This window comes from Nicotiana tomentosiformis, chromosome 1 (assembly GCF_000390325.3).
Source record: "Nicotiana tomentosiformis chromosome 1, ASM39032v3, whole genome shotgun sequence".
Lineage (NCBI taxonomy): Eukaryota > Viridiplantae > Streptophyta > Magnoliopsida > Solanales > Solanaceae > Nicotiana > Nicotiana tomentosiformis.
This window is the reverse complement of record NC_090812.1, coordinates 47284202-47296997: the sequence shown is the minus strand read 5'-3', so window position 1 is coordinate 47296997 and position 12796 is coordinate 47284202. Positions and strand designations below refer to the sequence as shown.

General features: G+C 33.1%; 1 protein-coding gene across 1 annotated transcript; it reads left to right on the top strand.

The window, feature by feature from the left end:
• The first annotated feature begins 966 nt into the window (after positions 1-966).
• On the top strand, positions 967-3863 carry LOC104117491 (F-box/kelch-repeat protein At3g61590). The gene is made up of 2 exons (XM_070182028.1): positions 967-1329; positions 2409-3863. The coding sequence occupies exon 2, from the start codon at positions 2431-2433 to the stop codon at positions 3646-3648; it is 1218 nt and encodes a 405-aa protein (XP_070038129.1). The 5' UTR covers positions 967-1329; positions 2409-2430; the 3' UTR covers positions 3649-3863.
• The last annotated feature ends 8933 nt before the right edge of the window (positions 3864-12796 follow it).

Sequence of the window (12796 nt, the reverse complement as noted above, 5' to 3'; positions counted from 1 at the left end):
ATGGAGAATTTGAAGATTGGAAATACAAGAAATATAAGCGTTTGATATGACACAAGGTTATTTTTTTGTGAAAGATATATTTTTTGGAATATTTTTAGTTTCATAGTGGGATTGGTAAATCTATTTTTTTATTACTGAAAAAAAAAATCCATGATTAATTAGTGAGTGAAAATTTAAAAAGAATGAGAAAATATACATCAAAACTTAATAATATTAATAAGTGTCTTGATGAAACTTTTTAGTACTAAAATTTAATATAAATATCTAAGTGTTAGTTGAAGCAAGTAATATAAAATTAAAAATTAATATAATTATAAGTAAAATAACTTCCACCAAAGGTGAATTGAAATATGGGTTGTGCCCCTCTTGTTGGAAAGTGATGAGAATTAACCTGGATTAAAAAAAAGCTAGAAGATTCAAATTAATCTTTTTATAACACGAAATATCTTATTTTTGTCATTCGTTATACTTTAAGATCATTCATATATTTGTTATTAGCATATTATTTTATATTTTCCTTCAATTTGATAGGCTCCAACGTGAACTAATTGAATTTCACGTGTGAAATTACTTCAGAAAAATAATTTGAATTTATCCCTCACTTTTGAATATGGTCTAAAATTACCCGTTATACTTTAAGTTAGGAGGTTTGTGAGGTTGAATGATAAATACAAGACTATTTGCTAATACTAAGTGTATGAATAACATTAATAACAGATAATAAAATTAAGATTTTCGTAATGAAATGGTATTTTTGATTCATTAACCTTAAAAAACATAGAAACAAGGGAAAGTAAAGAAAAATAAAGAGGGGGAATAGAAGGTTAGAAAATGACATAAAATTTTTGATGTGATGAGTAAGACAGCATTATATCCTTTTAGAGTGGTTTTCTGGATTGTGGCCAAAATCCCAATGTTTTTTCTTCCCCCATTAAAACCCCATCAAATTCCTTAAAAAAACACCTCAACTCTTCCCCCAACCCTCTCTCTTTCTCTCACTTAGTCTATGCCCTATTAAAATACCGCCTTCTGCCGGTAGTTTTTGCTACAAAACATAGGAGGAAGAGAGAAGACATCAAAAAACCCTTTTCTCTGCTTCTCTCTTTCTCTGTCCGTGCTCAAGGGTAGATGTGTTTTGTGCTGTAAAATCCAATCTTTACCATTTGAGGAATAATCTGAGATACCCATTTCGTTTTCTTTGCTGTAAATGCTGTTTTGTTTAGTGGTCATTGCTGTTTTCCTCACTGCTTTACTGGTAAATCTTGAGGATTCTACGCAATCTGGCTGGACTCACTGGTTTTGCAGCTGCTGAAAGTTTTTTTAGCAAAGGTATAATCTTTGATTTCAAGAAAATTTGGTTTCTTTAGAAAAATGGATTTTTGGGGGTAGTGAGATCTATTTATTTGTGTACTCATTTTCTTCTTGTAATTTCACTTCCCAAGGTTTATGATTTATTGTGTTCTATGAATTGTTTTGTACAATTTTGCTTTGTTTGGATTTCTTCAGGACTTCTTTTATCCCTTAGGACAACTTATTCTTGTTGTTATTTATATGCTTTAAGGTTTCAAGTCGAAATCTATGAAAGTGGTGCTGCTTTCTGGATTAGCCAAATCTATTAAGTAGTAGTAAATTGTATATTTTGGGGGATACTGTGTTTTTCTTTTCACATTTTGTCTCTCTCCTCATTAAATGCATTTTAACTTTTAGTCGGAGGTGGGGATTTTATCTTTTTGCTTCTAAGTACTAGGACAAGGATCTTGATCTGTGTATTGCTTGTGCTTTCAGATTAAGAAATGTTATTCTTCATTTATATATCTGCTTCTTTGCCTTTAAATTCCAATCATATCCTATGTATATGAGGCATAAAAAGTTGCACTTACCTGTGTTAGTTTATATAAGTGTCCTTTATTTTGCAATGAAAGATTGAACTAAAAAGAGAAGTTTATCTGTAAACTTCGGGTGAAGATTCTCTCTCTAATATTTTTGATTGGAAATATTCTCCACGTCATTGCATCTTTCTATCTCTTTACTTGTTTTTGTTGGATACAAGTAACTTGGCTGCTCGGGATTGAGGTTTCTTATGTTAAATGAGACATGGTTGAAGTAAAACATCATTGTTGATCTTTCAAAAAAGTAGGTGCATTGAATTTATTCATGCTGCTCTATTGAGCAATAGTGTTTTACCATAGTACAAATATGACATAGGTCTTGCGATACATTTCTTACTTAGCTTTACTGCTTTGCTATTGCTATTAGGTTTTGATGTCAGATAGTCTTGTTATCCTCTGATCTGATGTTAGTATATTTGATCACTTACTTATGCTAAGGATAACTGTGGTTTAGTGAATGAGATGAGGTTAAATTGTTTTAGCTACTACATAATCTCACTCAATTTCTTTTGCTTCTAGAATTTTGTCCCTTTCCATCATCATGGAAGGGGAAACTTCGTGGATCAGTCATTGCCCTGATTACGTTGCACCAGACATGGTTGAGTTTGATTCATTTTCAGAGCTAAATGATGAAGACAACAGAGAAGCTTCCGTGGTTCCTGTGGATTTGATATTGCCTGATGATCTATTGGAACGAATATTGGCCTATCTTCCCATTGCGAGCATTTTTAGGGCGGGTTGTGTGTGCAAAAGATGGTATGAGATAGTGAAGTCAACAAGGTTCTTATGGAACTTCTCTCAGGTGCTGTCCCAAAAACCGTGGTACTTTATGTTTACAAGCTCAGAGGAACCAGTTGGTTATGCCTATGATCCTTCCCTTCGGAAATGGTATGGTGTTGAACTCCCTTGCATCCAGACATCTAATTGGTTCATTGCTTCTTCATGTGGATTAGTTTGCTTCATGGACAATGACAGTAGAAGTGAGCTATATGTTTGCAACCCGATAACCAAATGCTACAAGAGCCTTGACGAGCCTCCTGGTCTCAAGTTCTCTGATTACAGTGCATTGGCTATCTCCGTAAACACGAAAACTTGCTGTTACAGTGTCACCATTATTAAATCTAAGCAAGTACCTGGTAACTTCTTTCAGTGGGATCTCTCAATCCACATATACGACTCTGGAACAATGATGTGGGTAACCCCTTTGACTGAGGTCCTAACTGGGTGGAGAGGTGGGGATGAAAGTGTCATCTGTGATGGTGTTTTGTACTTCTTGATCTACTCGACTGGAGGTGGTGGTCCAGACAATCGGCACGGCCTAATCACTTACAACCTCTCAAGCAGATCATCCCATGGTTTGTTGATAAGGAGTTTCATCCCCGTGCCATGTTCTCTAACCTGTGGTCGATTAATGAACCTCAAGGAGAAGTTAGTAATGGTGGGAGGGATCGGCAAACCAGATCGGCCTGACATAATTAAGGGGATTGGCATATGGGAACTTAATGGCAAGGAATGGCAAGAAATTGCCCGTATGCCACACAAGTATTTTCAAGGTTTTGGAGAATTCGACGATGTTTTTGCCAGCAGTGGTACAGATGATCTCATATACATTCAGAGTTACGGAGCCCCTGCTCTTCTTGTTTTTGATGTGAAGCATAAACAGTGGAGGTGGTCACAGAAATGCCCTGTGACAAAAAGGTTTCCCCTTCAGCTCTTTACTGGTTTCTGCTTCGAGCCAAGGCTTGAAATGGCTCCCTGATTCTGCACTTCAGTGAATGTAATTGGTGCTCCTTAGAATCATATCTTACCTTTTCTCTCATGTCTTTTTGATTTTGTACTCCTTTTGTTATTCTTTTCTTCCCTGCCATCCTCTCGATACAAAGATTTCTGTGTTCTTGAAAGGTTTATACAACATGTACCGGCCGATGAGGCTGCTAATTTATGAAATGAGAATATTATTAATTGTTTTTTGCAGTCTGAGATGTAGATCACACTCATTTGAGCTTCCAAAGGATATGATTATTATGAGTACGTTTGGTTGGTCTGTAGTTTCTGTGATTGCATAAGCTAGAGTTCTCTCTTCTCAGAGGGGATAATGTTTAGGCCTAGTGTGTTTCCTTCTCCTTTCCTATAGTAGCAAGCTTTCCATCACTTTCCATCTTTATGGCAGTATCAAAATAAGATTTTCTGGGATGGGGTGCCTTTCTCTTTCCCTAGACAGTGAAAAGTTGTCTTGCAATTTACAAAGTCAAAACTGGAAGATGGGCTTCCTAACTTGTGACCTCATACTCTGCTCTTCAGCAATATCTTTAGACCTCATTTTCACTTCTTTTACATCTTTCTCACATGAGTCCTCAATTAGGCAGGGTAGATTTAAGATTTGAACTCTATGGGTTTGAGTCTGAGATTCCAACATATCCCAGTTGATATAATGGGTTCGAAATTTATTACTTGTGTACTTTTTAAGTCAAATTTCTAACACATGTATAGGATCTGAGCGGAAGCTAATGGATTTTGATGTACCATATAACACATACACTGAATCGGCCTCTGATTGGAAAGCACATGATTGGCTTGTTTATGGACCATTTTTGATCTTTTAGGGTTGGGACCACATCTAGTTACCAAACTGAGTTTGATGACCATGAGAGTTGGCAGCATGCATTCCACATGGTAATGGGATAAGTGAGCTGTTGTCAAAAGCCATTGGTGATCCTGGTTTCACATGTCCTCAACTACTAAGTTTTCATTGGTTAATGGCTACTCTCTGTATTTTGGTAGTCATACCCATGCCTTGAGTGTGTTTTTGAGTTTTGGTATAGCCATTTTCTTGTTTCTTCATACCAAGAATGAAGAGCATGATTGTGGAAACCCCCTTCACTATATACTGATGGCAAAACGGACCAAATTGCATGGAAAATGAAATTTGACAGTCACATATTCGATGGAATAGTCGACGCGTATCCAAGTTTATCTGGACACTACTGTTATAAGAAAAATAGAGTAAAATTTTGTGTAACATCTTCTATTTCATCAAAAACATCTTCTATTTGTATGACATTTACAAGGTATTTTTTTTAACCTCTAATCTAGAGGATGCACTATATAACTTGAATGTCTTGACCAAACTTCTAAAATCTGCTTATTTTGAAATGTGTTTTTAACAATAGTGCTTTTCAAAAAAATATTTTTGGTGAAAATCAAGTTTATGTTTGGCTAATCAATTTGAAAAGCACTTTTGAACAGCAATTAGTGTTTGACCAAGCTTTTAAAAAGTACTTTTAAGTGTATTTTTCTCAAAATTACTTTTCAAAAAGGTATTTCTGGGAAGAAGCTACTTTTTTCTGCTTTTCAGAAACTTGTTTCTGCTTATACTCAAAAGCATTTTTTTTCCTTCAAAAAATTTGGCCAAACAACTTAGCTTTGGAAAAAAATACCTTTGACAAAAAAACACTTTTGGCCAAGAAAAAAGTTTGGCCAAACAGGCTATAAGAAGAAATTCTTGTTCAAATAATTTCAAGGGGAAGGGTAATTACCATACTATTTATATCTTTTCTGTTTCAGGATTGTTGGTGGTTCTATTTTATGAGTCCATAAGATTTTTGAGGTGCGAACAATATTAATTCTGTCATCGTTTTATATTACTTTCTCTCCAAGCCAATTTATTTTACTCTTTTAGGATCTGCCTAAATAGTTCAAATTCATCATTCAATTATTTAAATTCAGAAATGATGAAATATTTTTTCTGTAGAACCACTTTTACAATCATTGCTTAATTTGTTTTAACTATAAATATACATAAAACAAATAACACCTTATATTTGTCCAAACGAACTCTTTCATATAAAAATGGATGAAGACAGTAGCTTTTATGTTCTCGCATGCATTTGGATGACTTTGTTTAATTTAATATACGAAAAATGATTAAACTATAATAAATCTAGATTAGTTAATTATATTTTTGTAGCATTGTGTTAAAACAAAATAGAATTCCTTTGTTATTTTGTCGTCTTCACACCAAACAATTACACAAATTCCTAGGTGATGTGTCCTATTGTCCACTGAAGTTTGGAACACAACAAACTTAATAAAAACATTACAATTTTTAAATTCATGTTTAGAAAATTACTCCTATACCAAGATAAGAAGCTGGCATTTCAGATCTAAAATCCATGTCAGACGCCCATTTTTATCTTTTATTCGTCTATTCTTTCCACTGGTAGCTTGGGAAGCACCATTAGAAATTAGAATTCATTTAAATCTATATGAGAGTTGAAGAAATAGTAGTTTATGATGATGAAAGTTCTAGACCATGGAAAATTTATGTCGTCTTCTTTTTTCGCCAAGAGAATATTAGTACAATTTATTGAGTTGATAAATTTGTCTTATTCAGTCTGCTAATTGTTTTTAAATGATTTACAAATAGTTGTAACCTGACAATATCACAGGGATTGACAACAAATTGGAATTATAAGCACTTTGAAACGTAACCTTCCCTTAGGCCTAAAGCGAGGCCTCTTTATCCAAATTTTTGTTATTGATTCTGAAATTTATTGTTTATATCTTAATAATATTTACGCAGTTTAGACTGTGTAGATTGTGATAGGATAGCTGATATTCTTCGACCCTTCGCTAGAGAAGTAGATATCTTGGATTTGAACCTTAGGAATGAAAAACTTCTGGTAAGGATATTTTAACCTCTTAGTAGACCTATCTGAAATATTTAAACCAATCGGAAAAAGATGTAAAGTACATCTTTTGGTATAATTATCTGGCCATAGCACAAAAAGGGAAATATAACTAATGAATTAAAAAATTATCTAGTCGAAGAGTTGTCTTGACTTAGAGATGACACACTAGATAAATGTTTTGTCAATTAAATAGTAAGGGGAAAACGAGAACGAAATTAAGTTTGTCTTCTATTATTTTATGTCATCTTCATATATATAACATTGTTAATTAGAAATATTAATTAGAAATACTCAAAACATTAGTTCATTTTTCGGGGGAAGAAACAATTTATGCAAAGCCCAACAAGATTGTAAGACGTTTCAGTCAATCGATCTTCTCTGCTGTATTATTTAGGGTTGGCATGTGGGTAGGGCCGAGTCCTAAATGGGTCAAGTGGGTTGGTCCAAACAGTCTCGGTCCCCGGGTCGGTCCCAAATTAAACTAGCTAAATGGTCATTTTGTAGGTATCAGCCTGGGATCGGGCCCACGAACTCATAGTCCCGGGCTAAACGGTCCTGGCCTGTAGGCTAAGTGGGCCCAACGAATATTTTGTTTTTTAAAATTAAATAGAAATTAGAGACAAAAAGATGTTAAAAAAATATCTAAGGCAATGCATTGTAAATTTTATTATAGAATTGTGACCTAAATTTTTTAATTCAAATTTAAAGTCTAAAGACAAAAATATTATAAAGAGATATTCAAAGCAATGCCTTGTAATTTTATTATAGCATTAAAAAAATATGGCAATATCTTTCTTAGTCTTCCTTTCCCCTATGGAATGAGCACAACAAGGTGCTAATACCACCATTGAGAAAAAAAAGAAACTAATCAAGATGCGCCAAAAATACAAGTTACATAATACATACTAATTTTTGTTCATACAAGTTACCTGGTATCTCTTACAAACTTCATAAATCCATCAAGGTCCGGAGGAATTTTCGTTGGTGGTGGCGGAAAAGTAGCTTGGTCATCGCCGCTTCCGGGCGAAGCGGCATCCTCCGCAAGTTCAACTAGCATTTCTTCATAAGTTTCGTCTTCCTATGGTTGTGATTCAACAAATCCAAAATTTCTTCTTTCCGAACGGATCCAATCTTTGAAAAGTACTGATTTTTTCAAGCTCTCCCTCATAGACGCTCTATAATCACCGAGTTGAAGTCTTGCTTGACTGAAAGCGCTCTCCGATGCCACTGTTGAAGCTTGAATAGTTAAAATGTATCGGGTCATCCTTGAAAGAACCGAAAAGTATTTTTCTTTGTCCTTCCATCATTCCAAAAGATTAAAGGAGCCATCAGGATTCACTTCCTCAATTCCCTACGACAAATAAACTTCAAGCTCATTTAGTTGTGAAATATCACTACTACTAGAACTTGAGAACCCCTAAACCCTGCCCAAACACTAAGTGTTCTTACTACCGCAGTTCTTTTAGATGATTGAGAATGAGAAGAAGAAGGAGTTGGAATATTTGGTCTAGCATAATTTAATGCAACTTGATAAGCATTAAAAATAGTTTGCGCATTTATTCTAATTGAGGCTATTGCTTCCGAAAGTTGAGACAACTCCCCGTCTTCAAGTGCTAAACCATTATAAACAGTTTCATACCAAAATTGAGGACCTCCTAATTTCATACAAGGATTTAACAAAGCAGCAACACCATAAATAGGGAGAATAGGGAAAAAATAATTTTTAAACTTTTGTTTCATAGAATCAATAGCAAGTTTATAAATTTTCCCACCATCTGAAAAATGAGCAAACAAATTTGTAAGTTCGGCAATATAAACTAAACAGTTAGAAATAGTTGGATAATATTGCCTAGAAAATTCATTTGTAACAATATAATTTTTTTCTAAAAAATTTACAAGCATTTTAACATTAGCCCAATCCTCATTCGTAAAGTGCTCATCATCATCACTTACATGTGCATTAAACGTTGAGTTTATGGGGTTTCTAAATTCATCTGCAATAACCAAACTTTCATACATGTAATTCCATCTAGTTTGACAAGGTTTAGGAACCTTTCTTTCTCTTAGGCCAAATTCATCGCATCTTTTAAAATATTCTCTAAGTCTACTTCTACGGTTTGAATAAAAAAGCGAGTTAAGAGCCATTTTAACCTTTTCAATTTCAATATTTAAAATTCTCATACCATCACCTACAATTAAATGGTAAATTTATGGCAAAATTGACTCTCGATAAATTATAATAAACTATTGTCGCTAACAAGAATAGCAGGTATAGGACGGATATGGGGTTTGGTTCGGGGAGCGGTGGGCAGGGGAGGAGGAGCATCATGACCACTAGATTCGCCACTCTTGAAATTTCCCTTATTTTTACCAAAAAATTTTTTTAAGGAAGTCATTTTAATTAATCAAGTAATAGCAAATAAATAAAAACAAACTAAACTATAACATTAAAACTTAAGAGTTGGAACGAGTTTACCGAATTGACGATCAACTTGTTGAAAATTGATTATCGTTGAAGACTTGAAGATTTCAATTCACCAACTTCACATTTTTTTCACAAATTATAACAATAAAGTAAACAATAGTAGCAAGTATAGAAGAAAATTAGAGAGAGATTGTGATAGATTGATATTGATTTTTAAGAAAAATGAAAGAATGAGGGGGTATTTATAGTTGAAAATAGGAAAAAAGTGTAATTATAAAAAGTTTGGGGTTAAAACAAAGTTTGGGGGTAGGAGAGGAGGGAAGGGTTAAATGGCTATTTTGTAAGTAGCCAACAACGACTATTTTTGATAGCCCAACGAATATTTTTTTTAATTTTTTAATTTTTTTAAAATTTTTTACCGTTGGGACTGTTTGGCCCGCCAAGGGAATGGTCCGGTCCCGGTCCCTGGCGGTCCCAAAGCACAGGATCGGCCCACGAGACCGGCCTAGGCCCACTAATACCGGTCCTACCGGTCCTGACCCTGTGGTCCGCGGTCCCGGGCCCGGACCGGCCCACTTGCCACCCTTAGCTGTATATCAAAAGATAGGAGTATATGTTTGAGGGTTTTTTTTACTTTTAGCCTGCGCCAGAAACTATTTACATTATGAATCGAAAAAATATATAAAATTTATAATATACAGAATTTATATATATATATATATATATATATATATATATTATTATTATGAAAGCGGTTATACAATGTCATTTTTTAATTTAAATTTTTTTGTAATTAGTTGACTCCACTCTTTTTGTGTGGAGAAATGCCCAAAGTTATATGTTAATTTTTGAAATAAAAAAATATTATCAGTAGCGTTTGGGCATGAAATAGATGTTGTGTCATTTAGCACACCTTTTCGGCCTTAGGTGCAACAATGAGCTGGCAAGAAAGGGAATATCGGAGAAGAGTAAATGCATTTATATTTAGTTTTTGGGTCATCATTGAAGTTATATCCATTTTGCATAAAATTTATAAGTCTGCCCGCTTTAGCATTAACTTTAGACTTATCGTTTGAATAACAAATGACAAACCCAGTGTAATCTCATAAGTAGAGTTTGGGGAGGATAATGTATACGCGTTATCCCTACTTTAAAGTTAGAGAGGCTATTTCCGATGGACTCTCGACTCAAGAGAGTTCTGAAGTTGAAGGGAAAAAAAAATTAGTCTAAAGTGCAATGCACTTAAAGCCAATTAAGTTTAAGTATAAAAATTACACTTAAGATGCACCTACAGCCAAATAGGTTTGAAGTGCAATAAATGTTTTCATGTATTTAAGGTCAAATGGGCCCAAAGTGCAATAAATATTTTCATGCACTTAAGGCCAAATAAGTTTGAAATAAAAAAGTTACACTTAAGATACATTTAAAACCAAATATGTCTAAAGTGCTATCAATGTTCACTACTGGAAAATGGCAGAATTTCGACCGCCAAAATGGTCGAAAATCGGTCGAAAATGAGGAATTTCTGACTACTTTCCGACCAAAATTGGTCGGCCGAAAAATAATTGGTTGGGAAATAATTTTCAACCGAATCCGTCGGTAATTTCAGACCAAAGTAGTCGGAACGTTCAAACGGTCGGAGGACCAAATATTTTCAAATTTCCGACCAAAGTAGCCGGAATTTACCGACCGAATCAGTCGTAATAATACAAATAAAATTAATTATTTATTTAAATTTAAATAATATAAATATATAATTTCCAACAGAATTAGTCAGAAATTAATAATTAAAAAATAAATTTTATTTTATTTTCGACAGAATCCGTCGAAAACCTTTAAATATTATTTTTTTTAAAAATATTTCGGTCGAATTCGTCAAAAAATTGGGAAATTTTGGCAAAATATGGGCAGTTGTCCGACTGTTTCCGTCGAAAATCAGTCGGAATCATGCTGCCCAATTTTGAGCTACACCACCTATCGAACTATTACAATACAATAACGCCAACAACCAATCAACCATTAACACAATCTAAACCAACAATACCAACCATTAATATAATCTAAACGAACAATACCAACCATTAACATAATCTAAGCCAACAATATCAACCATTAACACAATCTAAATCAACAATACCAACCATTAAACCTAACAATTTTGGGCATAAAAATATCCAAATAGTAGCCCACATTCAAGTTTAAAAACAAAACATAAAGTTGTCTCTCACATTCAAGTTTACCAATCAACCAAAACACCATACCTAAACTACTACACATCAGATTCAGTTTGTTCATCCTCATCATCAGATAGATCATGTCCATGTTTTCTCATGAATTTCTGCATATTAACAAATGTTCCGAATTGGGAATCCAACTGTTGCTTCAAATCACGAATTTCCTTTCTCATATCTTCCATTTGTTCTTGATTTTGAGAAGAAGAAGAATTGGATAGGAGTGAGTTTGGATAACCTGTAGGTCGACGTACTCCAAGTTCGTAGACTCTACCTTTGTTTACTCCACTCGCTGCCTCTGTCCACAATAAAGCTATATCATCAGGTGATGGTTGAGTTGAAGGAGGCTGAGTTTGTTGCCATTCTTCCAACCTTTTATGATAATCTTCCTGAAATGAAAACATAACTATTATGTAAACAAACTAATATTAATAAACCATAAATAATTATGAAGTTAATATTTTACATATGTGTCCGACGCACGCATCTCCACCCAGTAATAAATTCAGTAACCCCTTCAATAAATTCATCCCTCAACCCCGCACGATTAGGATGATTCCTATTATACATTTATCTACGATGCACAAATTTCGTCTACACAAATAGAAATCTAGAAATGAGATATTTAAAACAATTTGATTTATTTAAACTGGTTACAAAGTTATACTCTTTCAAAGGTTCGTTTTAGATATATACATATCATTGTGTCAAAGCACTTGAATTGATATATTTTAACACTCGAAATCTCACATTAATCCCTATTCTAAATAATATAAGTCTTTAAATATAATAATTAAATTTGAATATCTTCTTAAATGTTCATATAATCCAAATGAACTAATGATTTCTCAAACAAAAGAAATAGTCATAATTAATAATTATTTAAACTATTTCAACATATAAAAATTAAAGAATTCAAATAGAATATAAAAATTAAGGCATTTAATTTAAAGAGCATAATTGTTTAATATAAAGTAAAATGAATTCAAATATTTGAGATCTACAATAACAATTATGCAAAAAAAAAAATGGACTAATCTACAACAACAATTTAATAATTTAATGGATAAAAATGATAATAGATTTCAATTAAGCTTAATTCCATGAAAGTCAAAAGATATTAAAAAAGTTAGGAGTAAGGCATATTGTCAAAAGTAGTCAACTAGCACTAAGTTTTAATAGATTCTTCATACTTTCTCCTCTTAAAATTAGTACCCTCCCCAATATAATCAAATGAGATGAATTGCTATATATGTAACAACTCTACAAATTAGTTAGCAAAATTATTTAGTAAAATCATCCCTAACTTGGTAATGTTATCCCCAAATTAATATGTAATTTACCAACATATAACTTTAACATATAACTTTAAATTACCAACATATAACTTTAACATATAAGTTTAACATATAACCCTAAATTATCAACATATAACTTTAACATATAACTCTAAATTACCAACATATAACTTTAACATATAAGTTTAACATATAACCCTAAATTATCAACATATAACTTTAACATATAACTCTAAATTACCAACATATAACTTTAATTTAG